This window comes from Symphalangus syndactylus, chromosome 8 (genome assembly GCF_028878055.3).
Source record: "Symphalangus syndactylus isolate Jambi chromosome 8, NHGRI_mSymSyn1-v2.1_pri, whole genome shotgun sequence".
Taxonomy (NCBI): domain Eukaryota; kingdom Metazoa; phylum Chordata; class Mammalia; order Primates; family Hylobatidae; genus Symphalangus; species Symphalangus syndactylus.
In genome coordinates this window covers 41,896,978-41,923,800 of record NC_072430.2, presented here as the reverse complement: position 1 = coordinate 41,923,800, position 26,823 = coordinate 41,896,978, and the positions used below count along the sequence as shown (strand labels likewise).

The 26,823-nt window shown below is 41.9% G+C and overlaps 2 protein-coding genes and 1 long non-coding RNA gene across 17 annotated transcripts in view; 1 reads left to right on the top strand and 2 right to left on the bottom strand.

Annotated features, from left to right (window-relative positions):
- Positions 1-5,591: 5,591 nt before the first annotated feature.
- LOC129487657 (uncharacterized) lies at positions 5,592-9,349 on the bottom strand. The gene is made up of 2 exons (XR_008659410.2): positions 8,970-9,349; positions 5,592-8,775 (listed from the first exon to the last, which is right to left on the bottom strand). It is a non-coding gene; the product is annotated as an uncharacterized lncRNA (long non-coding RNA).
- Positions 9,262-22,396, top strand: EIF2B2 (eukaryotic translation initiation factor 2B subunit beta). 4 transcript variants are annotated; one of them, XR_010122064.1, is made up of 9 exons: positions 9,275-9,521; positions 9,643-9,763; positions 9,922-10,070; positions 11,121-11,284; positions 12,253-12,348; positions 12,963-13,100; positions 14,107-14,173; positions 20,972-21,144; positions 21,278-22,396. XR_010122064.1 is itself a non-coding variant. In XM_055288782.2 (8 exons), the coding sequence occupies exons 1-8, from the start codon at positions 9,359-9,361 to the stop codon at positions 15,569-15,571; spliced, it is 1,056 nt and encodes a 351-aa protein (XP_055144757.1). In that variant the 5' UTR covers positions 9,262-9,358; the 3' UTR covers positions 15,572-15,973. The 4 variants fall into 4 exon arrangements, 3 of the variants coding, with proteins under 3 accessions (XP_055144757.1, XP_063500388.1, XP_063500389.1); XM_055288782.2 differs by lacking the exons at positions 20,972-21,144; positions 21,278-22,396 and adding an exon at positions 15,414-15,973 and having other exon boundaries at positions 9,262-9,521; XM_063644319.1 differs by having other exon boundaries at positions 20,972-22,396.
- A 768-nt stretch (positions 22,397-23,164) lies between these two features.
- MLH3 (mutL homolog 3) overlaps positions 23,165-26,823 on the bottom strand; it is a 36,031-nt gene continuing 32,372 nt past the window's right edge. For all 12 annotated transcript variants that reach the window (XM_063644127.1, XM_063644119.1, XM_055288749.2 and 9 more), the window contains 2 exons: positions 25,213-25,364; positions 23,165-23,583 (listed from right to left, as the gene is read on the bottom strand). In XM_063644127.1, coding sequence (XP_063500197.1) covers positions 23,464-23,583; positions 25,213-25,364 — 272 coding nt within the window. In that variant the 3' untranslated portion in view covers positions 23,165-23,463. The remainder of the gene's footprint in view (positions 23,584-25,212; positions 25,365-26,823) is intronic.

Here is a 26,823-nt window from a genome sequence, read left to right as displayed (position 1 = left end):
GATTATAGTCATGTGCCACCATGCCTGGCTAATTTTTTTTTTTTTTTTTGCATTTTTAGTAGAAACGGGGTTTCATCACGTTGCCCAGGCTGGTCTTCAACTCCTGGGCTCAAGTGATCTGCCTGTCCCAACATCCCAAAGTGCTGGGATTACAGGCTTGAGCCACCACTCTTGGCCTATACTTTTGAGATGGGTTTTTTCACTCAGCATAATTTCCTTGAGGTTAGTCTAAGTTGTTGGATGTATCGATATTTCATTCCTTTCTATTACCGAGCTGTATTCCATGGTATGGATGTACAGTTTGTATAAACATTCACTAGTTGGAAGACATTGGGTAGTTTCCAGTTGTTGGCTATTATGAATAAAGCTGCCATGAACATTCACCTGCAAGTTCCTGTGTGGACGTTCTTCATTTCTCTGGGATAAATCACCAAAAATACAATTGCTAGGTTGTATTATAAGTTCATTTTTAGTTTTGAAAGGGACTGCCCAACTATTTTCAAGAGTGATTGTGTGCAATCTGCCTTTTAAAACTGATAATACAGCTGGGTGTGGTGGCTCACACCTGTAATCCCAGCACTTTGGGAGGCCAAAGCAGGCAGATCACGAGGTCAAGAGATGGAGACCATCCTGGCCAACATGGCGAAGCCTCATCTCTACGAAAAATACAAAAATCAGCTGGGCGTGGTGGTGCGCACCTATAGTCCCAGCTACTTGGGAGGCTGAGGCAGGAGAATAGCTTGAACCCAGGAGGCAGAGGTTACAGTGAGCCTAGATTGCGCCATTGCACTCCAGCCTGGTGACAGAGCAAGAGTCCATCTCAAAAAAATAAATAAATAAATAAAAATAGAAAATAAACAAAACTGACAATATGTTATCAACAGTTCTCCTTATTGTTAAGCATTTACCATATCAAAATTCCAAAAATTGATATTCCATTGTATGACTGTACTATAACATTCTGTTTGTTTTGAAAATAATTATAACAAATACACAATCATAATTTCCATTTCAGTTTTGAAGAATCACAAAGATACATGGAAACTATAAAGCACCTGAGGTACCTTTAAGCTTTCAAGTCTCAAAAACAAGAATTACTTTCAACAGAAAGTAGCTCATCTTCCGAGTTTAAGAGAATAAAGAGAATAAAGCTAATGCCATTTTAGCTCCAAATTTTAATCAGACTACTTTATATCAAGGTAATATAGCTCGCAAGAATGGTAACAGCCAGGTCGAAAGTACTTTTTGTACTATAATGTTCTAGACCAATCTCCTAATTTTTAATATTTAGGTTTATTTCTGATTTTTGTGTTAAAAATAATAAAGTGAAAAATATTACTGTGGGCTGGGCGCAGTGGCTCACGTCTGTAATCCCAGCACTTTAGGAGGCTGAGGTGGGTGGATCATTTGAGGTCAGGAGTTTGAGACCAGCCTGGCCAACATGGTGAAACCCCGTCTCTACTAAAAATACAAAAATTAGCTGGCCATACTGGCTCAGGCCGGTAATACCAGCTAGGCAGGAGGCAGAGGCAGGAGAATCATTTGAACCCAGCAGGCGGAGGTTGCAGTGAGCCGAAATTGCACCATTGCATTCCAGCCTGGGTGACAAAACCAAAACTCTGTCTCGAAAAGAAAAGAAAAGAAAAGAAAATAACAAAAATAAAAGAAAAATATTATTGTGGATAACTGTATGCCTATTTCTGATTATTTCCTTAGAATGCATTTCTAAACATGGATATGCTGGCTCAAAGGGTATAAATGAACATTTTAAAGTCTTTTGCTGTTTTCCCAACTAAAACAGCTACTAAAAGGTGCTTTAATTTGCACTCCCACAGGAATATATGAGAATTGGGACAAAATTTCTAAAAATACTAATATTGCAACACAAACGGCAGTCAAATGGTTGGTATCTTAAATCCAGTATATAAATAGATGTTACAAATCAACTAAAAACAGATAAATACCCAATATCAAGTCGCTTTGGACTGCAAGTGATAGAGAACGCCATTCAAAATTATATAAACAATAGAGAAATGTATCATTTTATATAATAAAGTCTAAAGGTAGGGCAACTTCTGGTTTTGTTGATTTCAAATTTAAGAAAAGATACCACAGTACATAGACTAAAAGTGCAGGCTCTGAAGCCAGACTGTTGTGTTTACATTCCAGTTCTTCCACTTACTATGTGTGTAACATTGAGCAAGTTACCTACTTTTGCCTCAAGTTTCCCTTTTGAAAATGGTTACATTAAGAGCACCTATCTCAAGGTTTTTGTAAGAATGAAAACAGTTAATATATATAAAATGCCCATTAAGTGTTGATATTGTCAAGAGCCTAGGTCCTTTCTGTTTTTCTTTTCTTCTTTTTTGGTAAGGGGGAGGCAGGGCTCACTATGTTGCCCAGGCTGGTCTTGAACTTCTGGCCTCAAGCGATCCTCCCACTTCCGCCTCCCAAAGTGCTGAGATTCCATGTGTGAGCCACCACACCCAGCTTCTTTCTGTTTTTCTGTTCTCCCATCCTCAGCATGTTAACTTTATTCCCAAGTCTTGAGACCTCAGGTCACAAGATAGCTGCAGTATGTCCAGGCATCATATTCAAAAAGACCAGCAATAGAAGAGACTAAGTAGTCTTCTCTGCTTCCTTCTTAAGAGCAGGGAAATCTTTCCAGGTAATCTCAGACAGACCTCTTTCATATCCTGCTGGCTAGAAAATAGGTTACCCCACACCAATTTGTAAAAACAGGAGAATGGAATTACCATGATTGGTTTAGACCAATTAGGGTTTACCCATGAGTTACAGTCACCTTATCTGTAGACAGAAACCAAGCAAAATCAGTTCTGTTAACAAGGAAGAAGAAAGAAATGAATTTGGGTGGATGACCAAAATATCTCCCACACATTGCATTAGAAAAAGGGGCAAACCATATGACCAGAATTTCATAAGAGAAGAAATGCAAATGGTCAATAAATATATGAAAAAATGTTCATCTTGACTAATAAGCAAAGAATGTAAATTAAAAGGAGTTGTATTTTCACTATCAAGTTGGCAATGACGAAAAAGAATGATAATCATCTACAACAGCAACAAACATAGAAGGTGGCTAATAATAGCTCTTACATGAGATGTGCAAGGCCTACATGGAGAAAATTATAAAATTTTACTGAAAGATAGTAAAAACCTAAATAAATGGAAATATATACCATGTTCATGGAAAGACTTGGTATCTTATTGTCTTAAAGTTGTCAATTCTCTTCAAATTGATTAATAGATTTAAAGCAATTCCAACCAAAATATCAATAAAGTTTTTAATTTAAATATATTTTAGCAATGCTGTTTCTAAAATATATATGGAAGTGGCTGAGCCACTAGCCCATGCCTGTAATCCAAGTACTTTGGGAGGCTGAGGCAGGATCACTTGAGGCCAGGAGTTCAAGACCAGCCCAGAAACATAGTGAAACCTTGCCTCTACAAAAAATAAAAAAATTAGCTGGGCATGGTGGCACACACCTAGGGTCCCAGCTACATGGGAGGCTGAGGCAGGAGGATTGCTTGAGCCCAGGAGGTCAAGGCTGCAGTGAGCCAAGATTGCACCATTGCATTCCAGCTTGAGCAACAGAATGAGACCCTGTCACTAGAAAATAAAATTAAATATTGGCCAGGCATGGTGGCTCACGCCTGTAATTCCAGCACTTTGAGAGGCAGGGGTGGGTGGATCACACCGAGATCGTGCCATCGCACTCCACCCTGGGCAAGAGAGTGAGACTCCATCTCAAAAAATAATAATAATAAAAAATAGGCCAGGCGCAGTGGCTCACACCTGTAATCCCAGCACTTTGGGAGGCCAAGGCGGGCAGATCATGAGGTCAGGAGATCAAGACCATCCTGGCCAACATGGTGAAACCCCATCTCTACTAAAAATACAAAAATTAGCTGGGCGTCATGGCACATGCCTGTAATCTCAGCTACTCAGGAGGCTGAGGCAGGAGAATTACTTGAACCAGGGAGTCAGAGGTTGCAGTGAGCCAAGATCACGCCACCGCACTCCAGCCTGGTGACAGATCAAGACTCTGTCTCAAAAAATAAATAAATAAATAAATAAATACAATAATAATAATAATAAAATAAAATATAAAATAAAAATGCGAAGGCTCAAAACTAGTTAAGTAATTTTTAAAGAAAAGAATTAAGCAAGAAAAAATTTCTTACCAGAGATAAAAACTTTTCAATAAAACAATAGTTGCTGGGTGCAGTGGCTCATGCCTATAATCCCAACATTTTGGGAGGCCAAGGGGGGTGGATAGCTTGATCCCAGAAGTTCAAGACCAGCCTGGGCAACCTGGCAAAACCTAATCCCTACAAAAAATACAAAAGGCTTGTGTCTGTAAATCCCAGTTACTGGGGAGGCTGAGGTGGGAGGATCAATCACCTGAGCCTGGGAGGTCGAGGCTTCAGTGAGCCGTGATGGCGCCACTGCACTCCAGCCTGGGCAATAGAGTGAGGCCCTATCTTAAAAAAAAAAAAAAAAAAAAAGACAATTGTTAAGATAATATCATATTGATTCAGAAATAGGCAAATTCAGCAATGAAACCAAGTAGCCACCAAACAGACTCACACATTATAGAAACTTTACATATGACAGTGGTGACATTAAAAATCACTGGAGAAAGAATGGAAAAATAAAATTGGATTCACACCTCTCACCTTACATAAAAAGCAATTCCAAATTATATGTAATTCCAATTCCAATTATATGTAACGATAAATGTTTTAATAATCAGAAGAAAATATAGGAGATTATATTTATAATTGTGGATCAGGGAAGAATTTCTTCTGTTTTTTTTTGTTTTTTTGTTTTTCAGATAGGGCCTCACTCTGCCACTCAGGCTGGAGTGCAGTAGTATGATCACGGCTCACTTCAGGCTTGACTTCCCAGGCTCAAGAGATCCTCCCACTTCAGCCTCCCAAGTAGCTGGGACCAGAGGTGTGAGCCACCATTCCTGGCTAATTAAAAAAAAATTTTTTTTTGTAGAGACAAGGTCTTGCTCTGTTACCCAGGTTGGTCTCAAGCTTTGGAGCTCAAGTGATTCTCCCACCTTAGCCTCCCAAAGTATTGGGATTACAGGCGTGAGCCACTGCACCTGGATGGATTTTTAAATTTTTTTATTTTTTTGAGTTGAAGTCTCACTCTGTTGCTTAGGCTGGATTGCAGTGGTGCTATCACAGCTCACTGCAACTTCAAACTCCTAGGCCCAAGCAAACCTCTCACCTCAGCCTCCCAAGTAGCTGGCACTACAGGCACATGCCACTGTATTTGGCTAATTTTAAAAATTTCTTGTAGAGATGGCGTCATGCTATTTTTCACAGACTTGTCTAGAACTCCTTGCTTCAAGTGATCCTCCTACCTTGGCCTCCCAAATTGTTGGGATTATAGGTATGCAATCCCAACACCTGGCAAATCCACTGCACTTGGCTGAATTTCTGAAATAGGACAGAAAAGGCATTACGTATAAAAGACAAGGTTGATACATTTTAACACATTAAAATCAAGAATTCTGTTCAAAGACATCTCAAAGTAAAGAAGACAAGCCATAATTGGGAGAAGACATTTATTTATATGATAAATAATTGAAAGAAGATTAGTATCTAGAATATAAAAAGAACTCTTACAAATCTACTTGGAAAAATTTTTAAGCCAAAAACACTAGGTAAAAGGCACAAACAAACAATTCACAAAAAACTCATGGCCAACAAACACATGAAAATATGAGCAGTAATCAGGAAAATGCAAATTAAGACAACAGTAAAATATCCTTTTATACCTACCTGATCCCCAAATAATAAGATATTTGATAATATCACATGTCAGTAAGGATGTAGGTCAGCTGAAACTCTTTAAATATCGCTGGAGGGAGCATACATTAATTGAACCACTTTGTACAAATAGATCTATTTGTAAAGTTGAACATTCATATAGCCTCCGATCTAGCTGTTCCACTTATATAAGTGCCAAGACATACACAGGACTATTTATAGTTTATGTTCACCCACCCCCCTAAAAAGATTGGAAACAACCCAAATATCTGTTGAAAAAAAATGAATACATAAATTACGCGATAGTCACATGAAATATTAGTGCAAATAAGAGAACTACAAGTTCTCACCAGTACAAATTCACCAGTGCAAATAAGATAATTACAAGTACATGTAACAACATGGATAAATTTTATGAATGTCATATTGAGCAGAAAAAAGTGAAATATACCACATATTTCCTAAATTGTAAAATAACACAGAATATAAATTTTACCATCTTAACCTTTTTAAGTGTACAGTTTAGTGAAACTAAACTGGCATGAAGTACATTCACATTGTTGTGCAATATAAATGCACAACCATTATCCACCATCTATCTCTAGAACTCGACTTGCAAAACTAAAACTCTGTAGCCATTAAACAGTAACTCTCTCCCTCCCCTCAGACCCTGGCAACCACAGTTCTACTTTCTTTCTTTTCTTTATCTTTTTTGAGACAGGGTCTTGCCCTGCTGCCCAAGCTGGGGTGCAGTGGCAGGATCATAGCTCACTGCAGGATCATACATAGCTCACTGCAGCCTCAACCTCCCAGGCTCAAGAGATCCTCCCCGCTCAGCCTCCCAAATAGTTGGGACTACAGACATGCATCACCACACCTAGCTAATTTTTAAATTTTTTGTACAGATGGGGGTCTTGATATGTTGTCAGGGCTGGTTTCAACTCTTGGGCTGAAGCCATCCTCCCACCTTGTCCTCCCAAAGTGCTGGGATTCAGGTGTGAGCTACTGTGCCTGGCCAACACAGCTTTGCTTTCTATCTCTATTAATTTGAATATTTTAGTTTCAAAGTTTAGGTTCACATTCCTCAACCTGTTCGTCGTCATGCTTTATAACTTGCATACACACACATATAAATTCTTTAGTATATATAAAATACTATATACCTTTTTTTTGTTGTTGTTGTTGTTGTTTGTTTTTGAGACACACTCTTGCTCTGTCACCCAGGCTGGAGTGCAGTGGCACAATCTCAGCTCACTGCAACCTCCACCTCCCAGGTTCAAGCTATTCTCCTGCTTCAGCCTCTCTAGTAGCTGGGACTACAGACATGTGCCACCACCCCCAGCTAATTTTTGTATTTTCAGTGGAGACAGAGTTTTGCCATGTTGGCCAGGCTGGTCCCAAACTCCTGACCTTCAGGTGATCTGCCCACCTTGGCCTCCCAAAATGCTGGGATTACAGGCATGAGCCACTATGCCTGGCCTATATACCTTATTTTTTAATGACTTGATATATGAAAAAATAATGACAATATCCAAAATTGGCTATAATATGGTAAATGCTAGCCAGCATGTAAATTGACACAATTTTAAAGACATTAAAAAATTAACACACAATTAGCCAGGCATGGTGGTGTGTGCCTGTAGTCCCAGCTACTCAAAAGGCTGAGGCGAGAGGATTATTTGAGCCAGGGGAGGTTAAGGCTGCAGTGAGCAGTGAGCGTGCCACTGCACTCCAGCCTGGGCAACAGTGTGAGACCCTGTCTCAAAATAAACAAACAAATCAATAAATAAAAACTAACACACAGCAAAATTGACAAATATTTTATGGCTTTTTAGAGCAACTGTGTTTTCAACTTCAATTTCTGATGTTCATTGCTAGTACATAGAAATATAGTTTTTGTATCCTTGCTAAACTTATGTTCTAGGAGGTTTTGTTTTTGTTGCTGTTGACTCTAGGATTTTCTGTGTAGACTATCATATCTTCTGTGAACAGGGACAGTTTCTTTCCATTCTGTATGCTTTTTCTTTTTCTTGCCTTATTGCAAGGGCTAGGACTTCACGTATGATGTTAAATAGGAGTGGTGAAAGTAGACATCCTTGTCTTGTCTTGATCTTAGGGAGAAAGCAATCTTTTACTGTGAAGTATGATTTTAGGTGTAGGATTTTGTAGATACCCTTTATCAAGTTTGGGAAGTTCCCTTTTGTTCTAGTTTTCTGAGAGTTTGTATCATGAATATTGAATTTTGTCAAATGCTTCTTCCTGCATCAATTGACATGATCATGTGGTTTTACTTCTCAGATTGTTAATATGGCATATTACATTGATTTTTAAGTGTTTAATCAGCTTTGCATTCCAGGTTTATGTTTTACTTTGTAATTACATGTTATTCTTTTTTTATGTATTGCAGGATTTGATGTGCTAATAATTTGTTGCTATTTTTGCTTCTATGTTCATGAGAGATATTAATCTGTAATTTTCTTTGTACTACCTTTGGCTAACTTTGGTATTGACATAATCTTTTTGGAGGGCAATTTGTTAATTGTAACAAAAGTCTTTAAAATGTGCTCGCCTATGGATTCCACTTTGAAGAATTTATCTTAAGGAAATAGAGATTTCTATTACACACATACTTTGGGTTCAAGTAGACCTGGATTTAAGTATGAACCCAATCCTTTATTAACTGCTTAAATTCTGTGGGTCTGTTTTCCAATCTGTAAAATGGGGATAAGAGGACCTATTTCAGACCTTATTAACTGAGACAATTCACACACAGTGCCCAACATCCAGTAAGCTTTAAGTAAATGGTAACTCTTGGTATTATGTTATACTCTCTGGCCTCTCTGTAGGAGGAAAATTCTGTCCAAATCAGAAGATGTCATCTTTGCTTCTGTATTGGCTCCCACTTTGAATCTCCTTAATCTTCCTCATCTCTAATTTCGCTGTCTTCTATTAGACGTGTTAGGCCTTGAGAATACAAAAGCAACAAAAGATATCGTACTTGTTTTCAGAGAGATGAACCTCCTAGACCCAGGCGCAAACGGTACCAAGCAATGTAACAGAACGACCCTGGACACGCATTCAGAGCGTCAGTGTCAGCTGACACTCGGGAGTGACAGCTCGGGCGGCGGTCACCGAGCTGGGAAGACAGGAGGGAGTACCGCAACTTCTTCAATGTAGCCTTCAGTCGCGGTGAGGGGCGCGTAGAGACTTGCTGCTCCCATAGCAACGGGACCAGCCACCCTCTACAGGCCGGACGGGTTACTTCCGTTCACCGTCGGCTGAGCCAAGAAAGGCCGCTTCCGATCCTCCAGCCCCCGAGGCGAGGGGGCGCGCAGACGCCCGGTTGTAACTGAACAACCCGAGTCCCACGTCTCTGATTGGCTCAGGCAGAGGAAGGGGGCGGGAGAGCGGCAACGAAGGGCGTGGCCTGCTTCCCCCCCCCCCCCCCTCACAGCGGAAGCCGACCTCGCCCGCCCCGGAAGTGCAAACTGTGTGGTCTGGCTGGTGTGGATTCCGCCGGTAAAGGCTGAAGGCAGCTACCTTAAAGATGCCGGGATCCGCAGCGAAGGGCTCGGAGTTGTCAGAGAGGATCGAGAGCTTCGTGGAGACCCTGAAGCGGGGTGGTGGGCCGCGCAGCTCCGAGGAAATGGCTCGGGAGACCCTGGGGCTGCTGCGCCAGATCATCACAGACCACCGCTGGAGCAACGCGGGTGAGGCCGGCCTGCCTCCGCCGGCGAACCTGGCCCCTGTCTGTTCCCGATCCCAAGGCTGAAAGTTTCCCAGGCCTCACTTCGCGTTGGCTCCTCTTATCCTCTCTCTTTTGGACTGTAGGGGAGCTGATGGAGCTGATCCGCAGAGAGGGCAGGAGGATGACGGCCGCTCAGCCCTCCGAGACCACCGTGGGCAACATGGTGCGGAGAGTGCTCAAGATTATCAGGGAGGAGTATGGCAGGTCAGGCTCACGTCCTGGGCTCCGGGTTGGATCCAGTGACACTTTTTGCACGGGCCCCTCTCCCTGCTCGGAGACTTTATTGGAGCTGAACAGCCCTTGTTACCTGCCTGACCACTCCTCCTCCCCACCTCTCTCTTTGGGTCTTGTTGCCTCTATAGACTCCATGGACGCAGCGACGAGAGTGATCAGCAGGAGTCCCTGCACAAACTGTTGACATCCGGAGGCCTGAACGAGGATTTCAGCTTCCATTATGCCCAGCTCCAGTCCAACATCATTGAGGCGATTAATGAGCTGCTAGTGGAGCTGGGTAAGAGGCCTGATCGCTGGGAAAATGGGACTGGTCACAGGCAAATAAGGGAACAGAAGCCCCTGAAGGTTGTTCATTAGCAGAGATGGGAGATTAGCCGTCTTCTGGTTCTCAGAGGTTTGTCCTCCTTCCTGATTAGGAAATGTTGCAGCAGGTGACAGGACCAAAGTAACCCTCTCTACTTTTCCTTACAGACCAACCCTTGATATCTGTGGAGTGGAACAGACTCTATTAGGACAGAGTTTTGTTTTCATTGTAAAGAAAGAAAATGAACTCCCTAGAGAACCAAGGTCGATAGACCTCTTTCACTGTCTCTGAATTTTTATACACACGTACACGTTCACCATTTCTATCCACCTTGTCATTGCGGTCAAAGTGACTTGCAGATATTCATTATAATCGGAGGGTGAAGAAGCTGCTTCCAAATTCCTCCCCCATTTTTCTTCTCTGGCCAGTCTCTCTCACGTAGAAGTGTTGTGGCCACCTTTTGGATGAAGAGTTCTTTTAGGCAGAAGTTCTGTTTACCCGATTCTGCGCACTTTAGGATTTCCCAGATTGCCATTCCTTGGCTGAATTCACTGTCTTCAAAATCAGTTGTAAGAAGCTCTGTAGTGACAGAGGTGGTTCATAGGTAGGGGTACTTCTGAAAGAGGGCCGGCAGAAAATCCCAGAGGAGTGGGGCTTTTAAGAAATTGTGACATAGCTGGGCGTGGTGGCTCACACCTGTAATCCCACAACTTTGGGAGGCCAAGGTGAGTGCATTGCTTGAGACCAGGAGTTCAAAACCAGCCTGGGCAACATAGTGGGACCCTGTCGCTATTAAAAAAAAAAAAAAAAATTGTGACATTTCACTTTAAGCACGTTAACCCTGTGGTACCAGGGTCTGCTAGGTGGGCAGTGCATGTGAAGGGCAGACTTCTTTTTCTGTACACGCATAATGTGTGTTTGTGATATAGCAGTTTCATATATATGTGTGTGTGTGTATATATATATATATATTTTTTTTTCTTTTTTTTTTTTTTTTTTTTTTTTTCAAAACGGTTCTTACAGAAGGGACAACGGAGAACATTGCAGCCCAGGCTCTGGAGCACATTCACTCCAATGAGGTGATCATGACCATTGGCTTCTCCCGAACAGTAGAGGCCTTCCTCAAAGAGGCTGCCCGAAAGAGGAAATTCCATGTCATTGTAGCAGAGTGTGCTCCTTTCTGCCAGGTAAGGAGACTGCTGGAGTTGCTACTAAGAAAAATGAAAAATGAAGAAGAAATAAACAAGGGATGGGTAGGGCCATTCCAACCTTGAATTTATAAGCAAGACTTTGAGACACTGAGAAGATAAAGTAAAACATTAAGGGAATTTTCAAGTTGTTCATCCTGTGAACATTCATAAATAGTGGTTTAAGAAAGTTGGGGCTGGGAACGGTGGCTCATGCGTGTAATCCCAGCACTTTGGGAGGCTGGGCGGGTGGATTACCTGAGGTCAGGAGTTCGAGAGCAGCCTGGCCAACATGGCGAAACCCTGTCTCCACTAAAAATACAAAAATTAGCTGGGCGTGGTGGCACATGCCTGTAATCCCAGCTACTCTGGAGGGTGAGGCAGGAGAATTGCTTGAACCTGGAAGGCAGAGGTTGCAATGAGCCAAGACAGCGCCACTGCACTCCAGCCTGGATGACAGAGCAAGACTCTGTCTCAAAAAAAAAAAAAAAAGATGGTGAACTGCTGGGTTCAAGGAAAGATAGGTTGGTTCTTTTAGGAATCAAAGCAGGGTAAATTACCTTGGGGATGACTGATGCTTGGTCTGACCTCACTCGATCTTAAGTAAATAATAGGTCTCAAAAAGGAAATATGTAAGGATGCAGGATGTTTTAAAATAATGAGCCAGGAGCTATCTTGTCAGCAGTCATGATTATGTTATACATGCACGTTGTATTTCCAGTTTTATGGCTGCTCTGGTGCTGCTGTGGAGCATTAGACATTTATATTAGCTTCCCCTGGGCTTCCCTACAGCTTACCAGAGCTATGATAGTCTGAAAAATCAGTTGTCCAAAAAATGAGTTATCTATTGGAAATTATGTGCTGGATATGCCCATATCACACAATTCCCCAGATCCAGTGATGTTTGAGAGCACTTTTCACTATTTCTCATTCTTTCTCTTAGAATCAGCCTTTCCCTCCCATTGCAGGGTCATGAAATGGCTGTGAATTTGTCCAAAGCAGGTATTGAGACAACTGTCATGACTGATGCTGCAATTTTTGCCGTTATGTCAAGAGTCAACAAGGTGGGTATATTTGGAGTTATGTTGAATTCATGAAGATTATGTTTCTAAAATATTGATTTTTATCTCCTCCTGTAATATCCATGGTGAGAGAAAAAAGTTTCTAGCACCTTTCAAAGTACATACTTAGGCCTTTTTAATCTGTTAACTGAATTTGTTTTCCCTTTTTCTGCATCATTGTTCCTCTCTTGGAGTAGCCTCTAAATTTGGTTGAAGCATTGAAAAGAATGAAGTATTAAATAGAACTAAGGCAAGAGTGTCAGTTTCTAGGGATTGGCTACAGGGCTCCTGCTTTATGCTCAAAGAGCTTGGCAGTTGTGGATAGTGAATGAAAAAGATTCCTGGCTTCTCAGAAGGTATGGCATCTCAATTTCCAGAAAATATGGGACTGAGAGCAGTAGGTTTTACAGTTTCTTGTCCCATTTTACATTCATTCTTACCGTGGAAACCTACTTTTAAGCTAGAACTTGTACTGAGCCAGGGATCCCTTCCCCTCTACCAGTCTGTGACCCCTCGCAATACCAATTCTGAGGTCTGAGCATGTAGCTTTTTGTGGCTAGTGGCCCTTTTAAGGCTCCACCCCCAGGATGGCTCACATTTTTCGTCTTGTCCCAAAGGTGATCATTGGCACGAAGACCATCCTGGCCAATGGGGCCCTGAGAGCTGTGACAGGAACTCACACTCTGGCACTGGCAGCAAAACACCATTCCACCCCACTCATCGTCTGTGCACCTATGTTCAAACTTTCCCCACAGGTATGTGTGTCTGTCTCTAGCTAGAAGCCAGCAGAAAGAAGGAAGCCAAAGGGTAGGCTTGAACTCTGGGACTTCAACCAACTCACTCCAGGGCCTCCATTTATCTGCATTTACTCAATGGATTACACCTAGTGGAGGCTGGAACGAACCACAGAAGTCTTGATTCAGTAAAACAGTTGAGAGTTCTAAGCTGTCAGCTTTAGGAAGTCAAGATTGTAAGGACAATATGTAGTCGGGAAAGGTCCTTTGCTTACTATTGGCACCACTCCCTATCGCCTGACCATTTCTGAAAATGCTAAGCAGGTTGAAAGTAGGATCATAGAATCAGTTTTGTTATTGTTGCAGGGCCTGTCCTTTGTAACCCGAATACAAGCAGGGACTAAGTGAAGAGCCATTTCATCAGTGATAGAAGCTATTTGCTTTGAAAACATCAACCTATTTATAGGTCTCTATTTTTTAAATTGAGGTGAAATTCACATAACATACAATTAACCATTTCAAAGTATACAATTTAGTGGTATCTAGTACATTCACAGCATTGTACAACCACCACGATCTAGTTTCAAAACTTTCTCCACTCTAGAAAAACACCCTGTACCCATTAAGTAAACTCTCCCTATTTCTCCTTCTCCCCATCTCCTCTAATCTGCTCCTGTCTATATGGATTTGCCCATTTTGTATAAAAGGAATCATATAATATGTGACATGCTGTGCCTGACTTTTTTCACTTAGCATGATGTTTTCAAAGTTCCTCCATGTTGTAATGTCAGAATTTCCTTTCGAGGCTGAATAATATTCCATTATATGAACATACCACAATTTATTAATCCATTCATCTGTTTATGGGCATTTGGGTTGGTTCTACCTTTTGGCTTTTGTGAATAATGCTGCTATAAGCATCTGTGTATAAGTTTTCTGTGTGGACATATGTTTTCATTTCTCTAGGGTACATATCTAGGAGTGGAACTGCTGGGTCTCTACTTTTTAAAATTTTTTTCCTTTTTAGTTCCCCAATGAAGAAGACTCATTTCATAAGTTTGTGGCTCCTGAAGAAGTCTTGCCATTCACAGAAGGTACAGAAGTTGTGTGTGCATGCCTGCATGTGTTGTGTGTATTCGGGGTTTGTGTGTGCATGTGTTTTGGTCTTTTTGTTGTTTTGTTGGTCAATAGAACTGAATGCTGTCAGGTTGTGTTTTTTATCATACTTCTTGTGCGGACTGTTTTCTTTAGCAGCTCAGAGTGCTTGAGGACCTGATCAAGTCCATGTTAATTTGTTCTGAGACGAATATATTTTAGATTTATTGGGGCTATTGTGGGTTGGATCATCTAGCATTGTCTGGGTTTGGCTTTGCATGCTGTTTGAGATATAGACAACAACCAGTTGGGAAAATGTACCTGTTTTCCTGCTATAAGGAGCCATTTTGGTGAATTGACTCCCAAAGGAAGCAGGTTGTGAAATGTTCCTCCTTAGAAAACTCGCCTGTAGCCTGGATAGTCTCATGTGTTGGGGTTCTTTTCTCTGGCTTCTTTTGAAGGCAGCAGCTCAGCTTATTACGCCTGCAGCCTCATCAGCAAGGGTGGCCTTACACACCCTCTGAGAGCAATGCATAGTAGTTGGGGTCCTAGTTCCTCTTGGAAGTTGAATGACTTCATCCCTTTATTTAAATAAACATTCAGTCTTCAAGAAATAGTTATTGAGCACCTACAATGTATCCAGCACTCTTCTAGGCACTGAAGATATAACAATGAATGAAAAAGATAAGGCCCTGTTCCCACACATTCTATTGTGGAAGACAGATGAGAAAGTTTCAGGTCGTGGGATGCCTGAGGACAAGCAAGGCTGATGTGGTAGAAAGTGGCTAGGGGCCTGAGATTGAGGAAGGGTCTTAATGAGATGACATTTCAGCTGAGTCCTGAATGAACAGAGTCCACCATATGAAGATCATAGAGTTTTCCACGAGCTGATGCAGGGGCTTAGCCAGTTAGAAAAGGATGGCCATACATGGCTAGACAGTAATGAGCAAGGGGGAGAGTGGTCCAAATTGTAATTCATGTGGTGTGGCAGGGAGGGCCCAGATCTTAAACTTGAATCCTGAGTTTGAATTTTATTCTAAGGGCTGTGCAGAGGCATGGGAGAGTTGTAAGCAGGGATTGTCATGATCTGAAGTCATCTCTTCTGGTTTGCATTTTTCCATAGCTTCCCATCCTTGGAGAGCTAATATGCCTGCATTCTCAAGCCTGGAAACTATAGGCTACTTAATTATGAGAGAGGGAGCCTCAGTTTTACCTTTAGTATGTGTGCTTGCCTTTCAGGGGACATTCTGGAAAAGGTCAGCGTGCATTGCCCTGTGTTTGACTACGTCCCCCCAGAGCTCATTACCCTCTTTATCTCCAACATTGGTGGGAATGCACCTTCCTACATCTACCGCCTGATGAGTGAACTCTACCATCCTGATGATCATGTTTTATGACCGACCACACGTGTCCTAAGCAGAGATTGCTTAGGCAGATGTAGAATGAAAAGGAGACTTGAGTGTTGCTGCTGAAACACATCCTTGCAATGTGGGAGTGCACAGGAGTCCACCTAAAAAAAAATCCTTGATACTGTTGCCTGCCTTTTTAGTCACCCCGTAACAAGGGCACACATCCAGGACTGTGTCTTGCCTTTCAGATCTTAACAGAGCAGCAGGGCTTAACCTGTTGATTTTGGAGCCTCTTAGTGACCTGGCTGCGTCTGTGTCAGGAACTTAAACTTTCTGGTTCAATAGTGTGTTAAACATAACACTGAATACCTTGCTGGGATACAGATTTTTGCTCAGAAATGGCTACGATACTTCTTCTAGGCTCTAGCAATAAAAGCCACTTGAAGGTTCCATAGTTGGTTTATTTATTGTCCTACTTTGACAGAGCTGCTTGAAACAGTAGCAGCAGAGCCTTTTTTGTGTTTGCATAGAGGGCTGTAGTTAGCGGGAAAAGTGTACAACATGGAAGTACTGCCCAGATGCAGTGGCTCCCACTTGTAATCCTGGACTTTGGGAGGCTGAGGTGGGAGGCTTGTTTGAGGCCTGGAGTTTGAGATTAGCCTGGCAACATAGCAAGATCCTGTCTCTACAAAAAGATATTTTAAAAAATTAGCCAGACATGGTGGCACATGCCTGTGGCCTCGCTATGCTGGAGGCTGAGGTGGGAGGATCACTTGACCCCATGAGTTCAAGGCTTCGGTGAGCTATGATTGTACCACTGCACTCCAGCCTGGATGATAGAGCAAGACCCTGTCTCTAAAAAAATAAAAAAACAGAAGTACAAATGAAAGTATAGTTTCCTTTACAATTCACTGCTCCTGGCCCCAAACAGCTTGTTCATAGGCTAAAACGGTCGTTCCAAAACCTCGCTGATCATCAGAATCACCTGAGAGTGATTCCAGTCACTCACTCACACAGTCTTGGGTTTCATCTCAGTCCTACTGCATCTGATCTCAGGGTTACTACCTGGGAATCTGTTTAAAGCTTCCCAGAAAAGGATAGTCTCATGTAGTGTTTATAGGACTATAAATTAGTACAACCTTTTAGAGGGCAATTTGGAAGCTGTATTTCTAGAATTATTTGTACAAGCAAAAAGATTTATACAGAGTGTTCAGTGTAGTAGTTGTAATGTCATAGCCTAAGTGTCCAGCAATAGGAGAAAGGTTGAGTAAGTAGTGACAGTTACACCATGGAACATTATACATGGCAATAGAAGTTTCAAAAGGATGGTGGGCGGGGCAGTGTCTGAATTGAAGACATTTGGGCTGGTTCACTGCATTTAATGTGAATTTGTTACCAATATTTAAAAATCTGGAGATTGCACATTTCAAAAATTCAGATTTCTTGCTTTTCTTGAAAACTCAATGGGCCAACATTTCCAGATGGCAGTAGTTAGTTTGTGGTTGGGTAACATCTGATGCCATTAGATGGAACATCTCCAGTTTTCTGCAGTTCCTACTGGATCCATTTAACTCATTTGTGTTATCTGCCTAACCCCTGTAAGCATTTGAGTTGTGATCCTGGTGTTAAAAGAATGGGACAGATTTGCAAGGAAGTCCACCTGATACTCTGTTAGTTAAAAACAAGCTGGGGAAAAAAACACAACAAGCTGCAGAGCAATATGCATAATACAGACTCATTTCCATAAAACAAAACAACACTGGCTGGGCGCAATGGCTCACGCCTATAATCCCAGCACTTTGGAAGGCCGAGGAGGGCAGATCACTTGAGGTCAGGAGTTTGAGACCAGCCTGGTCAAAATGGTGAAACTAAAATACTATAATAAAATAAAATTTTTAGTCTCCACTAAAAATACAAAAGTTAGCCAGGTGTGGTTGCAGGTACCTGTAGCCCCAGCTACTCGGGAGGCTGAACTCGGGAAGTGGAGGTTGCAGTGAGCAGTGCCATTGGGCCACTGCACTTTAGCCTGGGCAAGAGTGGGTGAGACTCTCACAAAAACAAAATTATATGTACACGCATAGGGAAACAGTATAGAAGTATAATACCAAGCACGGCAAGCAGAGGGACATCCTCTAATTTTGTTGACATGTTTATGCTTACATATTGTTTCCGGTTTTTAACCTAAAAAGTCTCCCAGGTGATCCAGATTTTCTGCCATGTTTAGGAACTAGCGGTCCAAAGCAGGGCCTCTTGTGCAGTGTCTGTGTGGGTGGAGGGAGCACTAAGAATCTGCATGTTTAACAAATAAACACCCTGTGGGCTTTGAACAGGTGATTTGAAACCACATTTTGGTTAACACTGGGCAGAGGTAGGTTCTGAGGGAAAGGTCTCTATTCTTTGATATCTCTGAGAGATCTTTGCCTTAGGTCTTCCAGAGAGGGGAAAAAAGTAAGACCTCAGAAAGTCGGTATTTTACACTGACCTAAATAAAAGCTGTATGACTCAGAAGAGCCTGACTCACTCAGGCTCAGTCTTTCTACTATTTCTTAAAGCATCTAAGACCCCATGCTTTCTCAGTGAAGTGGCTTGTAGCTACCAATTACGAGCAATTGTCTCCTCCAAAGGCACCAATTCTAACAGCAATTCACTTGGGTACAATTGTGTGGTTTGGAGTAAGAGCAGCAGTGAGGCAAGGAACTTAAATCTGTTCCTGGCTCCAAAAATGCTTTATGATACTTGTCCTTTGTCCATCTTAGTCTCTGTGTCTAAAATTAGCACCAACATCCTTCCCAGGCATGACTGAGATGGATGAAGGTTATAAGGGTAGAAGCTCTCTTTCTGGTCAGTTCTTACAGTGCCTAGAACAGAACTGCAGGAATGCATACTTTTTAGAATGTTTATGACCCCAATTAAGTAAACCCTATTAAGGCTCATCTTCCTATTTCCCTTCTCTCTGTTTCTCTATTTGAGGAGGGGTAAGTATCAGAAAGAGAGAACCTGAACTGAACAGGAGGAAACAGAAGTTCCACGTCAACTCACTACCTGTCAGCCTTGGTATCAGGGGTGCCCACCACCCACCCCTGCCTTGCTGGCAGAACCGAGAAACTCGGAAAAAACAAACAAAAAAACAATTGTTGTAGCTTGGAGAGAATTAATAGAACTAGGATTCCATGGATGTGAAAGTCTTCCTGAATATGCTAAATAAACCAAGTTAGATAACAGTGCAGTTTGTAAAGACACTTTTTTCCCACGGTTTCTATCTTCCAGTTTGGGCAGAGGGCAGGAGAGGCACAATTCTTGGAACTTGAATAAGGAACAGAAATTCCTAATTTAGCCTCAGAAGAGACGTCTCTGAAAAATACTCTACCAGGAAAAACTGAAGTGTAAAATGATACCTCAAAGAAATCAATGCTGGAACCCATAGGATCCTATGTTTCATGGATGTGCTTCAAAACTATTTCTCAAAGCAATCTGTTGCATCAGTCTTTGGGCTAATGAAGGCTGCCAGTCACAGTTCCATCATGGAATGACTGGCATAGTCTGTAATGATCTGTAATACTACAACTACATCAGAACTGCTCTGCCATACAGATAGTACCAGATGGTGATGTGATTATTGTAAAGGCCTCATACTAGCCACCTGTCCTTGCAAAAACTCCCTTAGCAGACATGCACCTAGTTGACATGAAAGAACAATTTTGAAATGTGATTTGGAAGTGTTTTATATCTGGCCTACTTTGCTTTGAATTATTCTTTCATTCGCCAAAGAGCTCTTGCACGGTACTGCACAATGGCTAGGCAATTATTATTATTAATGGTAAAAACTGCAATTACTTTTGCACCAACTTAATAATAACGAGCTAAAGTCTAAGCTTCCAGTCTCTTGGCATCCCTCACACGATGAAGGGCAGCGCTTGAGTCTAATCATGCTTGAGATGGTGATTGCCTGATGTGCATATTAAATACTATGCTGAAGAGACGGATACTTTCAATAGTGATTTTTTCAAACATGTTACATTTAGAATTAAGACCTGCCTGGAAAATAAGCTACTTAGTGCTGAAGAAACAAAAACTTCACAAGATTCCTAAGTCATCATTTATATGTAATATTCTTCCTACAACACTGGGTTTCGAAGGATAATAAATACATAAAAATAAAATTCTGCAGTTAACTAATATGAAAAAGAGGTAATGCAGTGTTGAATAATGAGAAACTGCTAATTGTAGTAAAACTGCAAGCCACTTTTTTTGGACTGCTCGGCCCATCATGGGGCATTCCTTACTTTGGAAGTAGATAAGAGCAAGTTGGAAGGCCAGAGTCAGGCAAGGCTGGCCAAATCCCACTTCTGCAGGCTGCTGCCCAAATCATGCTGGCCGGATAAGATTCCCATATGCAGCACACTGCGATTCCCACATGCTTGGATCCGGTTGCCTGGACTGTATCTGATGCTTCTGGGTAACACTGAGTGCTCTGTAACTAATGGGCCTGGGGTGAAAATGATCCAAGCGTTGGAAACATCCTAAGCCATGTGATAACCTCTTTTTTTCCTTTATATCCCCCACAAGTTCTGATACAATACATTTAGAAGGGAACTCACTAAAGATTTGCTGAATGAAGAAGAGAGGGATGGAAGGAAGAAGGAAGGAAGGGTTTATTTGGTGCAGATTCTTCAGCATTTTGTTTTCCCAGACTTCCTTCTTTTCCCCTCTTCTGGACCCAGCTTTTTGCCATCTCACCATTGACGAGCAGCTTCAGCTTAGAGGGTAAAGACAGGCATGATCGCGACTGGCCAGCATACTGGCCGGTTCTCTCTGTTAGCAGACTTTTGCAAAGTGTTTGGATGGAATGGGTGGCTGTTCAGGTGGAAAACAAGTCGTGGGGGTCAGGTTCTGGGTGCCTGAAACTGCTCTTCCTTCACTCCACTGTGCCATGACTGGCTCCCACCCGAAGCTTCAGCTCAGCTGGCTTGTCAGGGCTCGCTAGGAACTGCTGAGCTGCATCTGTCCTCACTTGGCATGGCTTCCTCAGCCCCCTGCACATCTCAAGAACGTGGCCTTGGGCCCCCTCCTGCTCTGACCGTTTTGCTTGCCTGGGTTTTTTCACTGTCTGCCATGCCCAGATCCCAGCTGTTCATTTGTACCTGACCTCTGACTGCTAGAACCTCTCCATTCTTACATCTCATGTAGTTCCAGGTCCCCAGCCAGATTCTGGATATTACCCAAGCCCCCTCCCCATTCTCCAGCTTTATTCTAGCCTACACTTTATGCTTTGCCTTAAGCTTTTCTGATACTAGCTCCTATTGCCATCTCTAGTCTTAATTCTGATAGTGGGACTGCTAGTTCCTCTTCTTTCAATAATAAAGGGCTAGCTGTAACTAGCTGTGACTGTGATATCTAACGCCAGAGGAAGCTACTATATTCTATCATTAGTTTCCTTGTCTTTCTCAGTGACTCAAGTTAAGCCTCTTGAAGGTAGAGACAGCCAGAGGAACCTTCACTTCTCAAAGTGTTGATTAATGTTACAGAAAAAGGAACTCTCAAGAATGGCTGCATTTCACATCTCATCTCTCAAGTTTTACTCTGAAGTTACTAAAGCCTTCAGCGACCAGAATCTAATAAAGGTGAATCACCAAGTTTATAAATGAATGAATTCCTAATAAATTAAAAATATAAGGGATAGCATATGGGTAATAATGGGAAGGACTGTGCAGTTTGAAGTCACTCAGACCTGGGTCTGAATTCTAGCTCTTACAGCTAAGCCTTCAGCAAACCAGTTAATAGCTCCGAGCTTCGAAGTTTTATTATACAAAGGTGACAACCAGGTTCCTAAGAGGAACCTTCATTTCCCACTTTGTAAAATGGTGATAAAGCTACCACCTTACCTCATGGACTGTCAAGAAATTAAAATAAGATAAAGTATGAGAAAAATTATTTTGTAAACCTTAAAGCACAATATAGGTATTAATGATTACTATTATAAATTACATGTATCTTTGTTCTTATGGCATCTGAGTTAAAAACAACATAAAACCCTAACAGGTGATAAAGGTAATCTATTAGATATTTTTCTCTAATAGGTTGTTTTTATGCTGAGGCATGCCCCCACACTTATAAATTATGGAAACAGAATAATTATCTCTTACATTGCTTGAGTCAGGCTAGTCAGGAAGGCTGGTTACATAATTTATGGAGGACTTTTTCTAATCCTCTGCTACTCTCAAGAAAACATTAGTTGGGATTACATATAGCAAAACCTTCTGAAATCATAAGAGGCATTGAGACACTTTTTAAAATCCCTCAAATTGGTCTGACCTTAAAAGATTTTTACAACTCCCAGGACAGTTGGCCTCCATGCAGCCCTTAAGCAGGGAGGCGGAGGCCCTGAGGCCACACTGCCACACTGGGCCTGGAGGCAGAGCCCCTGACAGCCTGGCAAATCCTCTGCAAACTCTCTCCTTTCTAAGGTCATGTCTTCCCATCTATAAAACATCCGTTTATATGTATTTAGAAGAATAAAAGCCATTTTTTAGACAGTAGGGCCTGTTCTTCAGGATTCCAATTACGTAAATCTACAAGGATCCCCTTGAAAACAAGTGAAGGTTTTCTCTGAACCTTCTCTGGGGCAGACGCTAATGAATGCAATACTTTCATTGCTCCTGTAAGATTCACTTCAAGGCTGCTGGCAAAGGAACTTTTCTTCCATGAGCACGAATTGGTTTCCTGTATTAAAAAATGAGGAAAATCATTCCATTGATATAAAAGCCACTTTGGGCAGGCTGGTCAGGAAATACAAAAGTAGAAATTCTCATTGCATCATCTTACTAATTGTATAGCACCCCAGTTGCAATAAACGTTACCAGCTGGCTTTTTGCATTTTTTTTCTACTATGCAATTTTAGTCTATTGAGTCCTATTAACCACAAATCATGTGAAAAGGTACGGGAAAAATAGATTGAGAATGGCTTAACAAGCATTTGCAGAACGATCAGTGCTGGTCCCAAGTGAAATTATAAGGGCAATAGATAGGCATAATGTAATAACACCAAGATACCATTTGAAAGGGACCCAAAGAACCCTTGTATCCTGAAAGAAAAAGTGTAAAGATATTTGGTTAGGATTGAACATATATATGCTGTGTTTTGATATGACAATTACTTTCACATAAAGAGATACTTTATAAAGTACCAAAAAAAATCATATTTTAAAAAACAAGCTCATAGTATTTTCACCATTTTACTGGTTTGGGATATTGAACATCAGTCTCCAAGTTTTTAAAGAAAACAAAACAAAAAACTCGGAACAGGACTTTAAATTTTCTTTGTTCTATCCTTGTCCTTTTTATCAATAGTTTTTATCCCTAAAATAACTAAAGGCCTGATGAAAGACCCTAGAGAATGTTTTCACTGTAGTAGAGAAAGTCTTTAAGTCTGAGATGTAGCACATGAAGCAGCAGCACAGGGAAGTGAAGGAGACTGAAGGGAAAAGAGGGGACCAGTGGAGAAACCCTGGGGGCAGCCTGGGAAGGCAGACTACCCCTTGGACTTGAGCATCAGCTGAATTAGATACATGCAAATGTGAAGCTTGAAAAAAAACTGTACGAAAACAAAAATCACACCCTTCAAATAACAAACCAAGCAACCAATCAAACTGTCATTAAATTTTATCATTAAATAAGTAGCAAAAGGTAGATATTATATGGCAATCTTCTGTGTCCATGGATGCAAATGAATGAATTGTCTTTAGGCTTGAATTTCATCTGGCTACTCAACTAGAGGAATCATCTGCTCAAGAAAGACTGATACAGAGAGCCCTGCTGTCTAAACTGCTCAGGGACACTGGGCTGATTCAATCAGGGCCGTGCTGGTACCTGCTGCTGCTGCTCTCTGCTCAGAGGCATACAGTGAACATCCCTTTGTTCCTTTTAGACCAGTGATTCTGTTCTCATGGTGGCTCACAGGGAGGCATGGATTGCTGCAGGCTCTGCCTTGTATCACACTCTGCTTTTCCAAAGAGACGCCAGGCCTGGGCCATTTTGCGAAGTTTAGCGAGATTGGGTTTAATCTATGGGAAGAAAGAATAACTTCAATTAGCAATATGAAAATGTAGGTAGCATACAGGCCGAGCGTGGTGACTCACACCTGTAATCCCAGCACTCTGGGAGGCCGAGGCAGGTGGATCACAAGGTCAGGAGTTTGAGACCAGCCTGGCCAATATGGTAAAACCCTGTCTCTACTAAAAATACAAAAAAAATTAGCCGGGGGTGGTGGTGCATGCCTATAATCCCAGCTACTCAGGAGGCTGAGGCAGGAGAATTGCTTGAACCTGGGAGGCGGAGGTTGTGGTGAGCCGAGATCGTGCCACTGCACTCCAGCCTGGGCGACAGAGTGAGACTCCGTCTCAAAAAAAAAAAAAAAGAAAATGTAGGTAGCATACAAATATTTCCAAAGTCTGGCTGTTATAATCTGTTTAGATTTCTAACTTCTGGATTCAATAGAGATTATAGATTGTTTTAAGGATCAAAGGGGACTGGGAACTTTAAGTCTAGATTCCCAGCTCTTCAGCAATGGAGAAAAACTTTCTTCATATTTTTCTTTGTGAAACAAAGAGGTTTTAATGAAGTAAAATCAGCTAGTTAAGTCAGAAAACATTAGTACCTGAAAACTCCAGGCAAGAAAAGATTTTATATCCCTTAGCAAGGAAATGTTAGCAAAAGAAAAGATTTTGGGCAGGGCGCAGTGGCTCATGCCTATAATCCCAGCACTTTGGGAGGCCAAGGTGGACAGATCACCTGAGGTTGGGAGTTCGAGACCAGCTTGACCAACGTGGAGAAACCCCGTCTCTACTAAAAATACAAAATTAGCCGGGCGTGGTGGTGCATGCCTGTAATCCCAGCTACTCGGGAGGCTGAGGCAGGAGAATTGCTTGAACCCGGGAGGCAGAGGTTGCGGTGAGCCAAGATCGCACCATTGCACTCCAGCCTGGGCAACAACAGCAAAACTCCGTCTCAAAAAACAAAAAAAGGGAAAGATTTTGGAAAGCAGCAACAGGGACATTCCTGTTACGTTCTCCATGTTCTCCTTCACTGAAGATTATAACAAGGACAGAAGTTCTTAATTTAAGCCATTCTGTGCCTTTACTGCATTATCCACATTGTAGTTTGCAGGTTGCTGGGTAATTAGGGCCAAAGCATAACGTAGAGATCCCCAAGCTTGGGTCCCTGTCTGATGATCCTCAAGCCATAACTCAAGATCCTTGGGGATGGCCAGCTACAGTCACAGATCACCGTTTCCAGCAGGTACTATCAAGAAACTGGAAGTTGAGGTTCTATATTGCCAACAGTGAATTTGCTGTGCTTCTACCAACTTTCAGTAGCTTCAGGAAGAACTGCATATTATGAAACCTAGAGCCAGCAGGCAATAGATATTCAGGATATGTTAAGTCTGTACGTGTGTTAAGTTTTAAAATACAAAGCCATTAGGTAGGTGACCTGACAGTTCAGTCTAAGCTCCATTTTGGATTTGAGCTGGAAAATGAAATGGGTGAGGCTTTATGTGAAACTTCCAATGCAGATTTTGCAAAACTCTCCTATTTTGGAAAGGATTAAGACAGACTACAGTTGCGTAGTAAAAGCCAGAAAAGAAAGAGAAGATAAATTTTGCTCCCTCCTGCTCCTGTTAGTCATTAATGTACCTGTTTTTCCTGCTCCAAGTGGTCTATATCAGCTAATGGCAGCATAGAAGGTCTCCCATGAGCACACTGGAATGGCAGCTGGCATGAGGACAGAGCTTCAATAAGGCGGCAACTTTCCTGTAAGCTCAGGCCATCATTAAACTTAATGGCCCCTAAATGAAAGAGAGAAACAAGAAGGTTATAGTGTATGTAGTGGGAAACCAATGCTGACCTTGGGTCACTGCCAAATATCTGGAAAAACTAACATGTTTCTTAGGCTTCTTTAATGAAGCTTTAATCCTGCTTGAAATTGGTGCTTATAGGCCGGGCACGGTGCCTCACGCCTGTAATCCCAGCACTTTGGGAGGCTGAGGCGGGCGGATCACGAGGTCAGGAGTTCAAGACCAGCCTGGCCAATATGGTGAAATCCCGCCTCTACTAAAAATACAAAAATTAGCCGGGTGTGGTGGCACGCGCCTATAGTCCCAGCTACTTGGGAGGCTGAGGCAGAAGAATCACTGGAACCCAGGAGGCGGGGGTTGCAGTGAGCCGAGATCATGCCACTGCACTCCAGCCTGGGCAACAGAGTGAGACTCTGTTCTCCAAAAAAAAAAAAAAAGGAATAAATTAGTGCTTATGACCACGGATGAAACTAAGGCTTCAGGACTGACCTTCTGTCTCTCAGCTTTTTCTTATGGAGTATTTGTCTTTCTAATCTCTGTAGGAGGCATTCCTTAAGTTGTTAGGATCTTGCTTTCAGAGTTTTTCTCCAAGAGGCAAGAGCAGTATTTTTGCCTACTCTTTATGTGTTTCTGAAGTTGGGGTTATCTTTTTCCATGGATCGTCCAACAGCAATCTCTGATTGTTTCCTTACAATGTTCATTTTATTTGCTTCTTTTTTTCTAATTTCCATAATAATCTTCCTAATCTAAACTCTCATATAGTTATAACCTGCCTTTATGCATAATTTACCCAGTCAACAAATATTTATTAAGTATATACTTTGTATTGGGAGCTTTGTCAGGCAGTTAATGAGACAGATAATTTCCATCCTCATGGCACTTATGGTCTAATAGGGGAGACAAACATGAAGCAGATAATTACACAATAATTTAAATGATAAATATAGGTGCTATAAAATACAGGATATGAATATATAATAGAAAGACTAAACCCAGTTTAGGAGCTTAAGGAAGGCTTTCCTGGCAAAGTAGTACTCAAGCTGAGACTTTAGGTTAAGAAAGACGTGGCTAATTGAAGAAGGAGAGAAAAGTGTTTCAGGTAGAGGAGAAGGCCAGTGCAGAGGCCCCGACGCTGACAGATGTTTAGCACACAGGAAGTAGAAGACCAAAAAAGCAGGCTGGGATGTAAAGAACAAGGTGGAGAGTGATATGACGTGACACTGGAGAGGCAGGCAGGGGCCAAATCACGAAGACCCTTGTGGGCCATAGTAAAAAATCACATTTCTATCCCAAGAGCAATGAGTCATCATTGACACATTTTAGTTAGAAGAACAACATGTGTGGAGGGATGTTTCAAAAAGATTCCTCTGGGTGCTGAGAGAAGAGTAGCTTGAAAGGGAGCCAGAGTGGATGTGAGGAACTAAGAGAACTCAACAGTGGCAAAAATGAG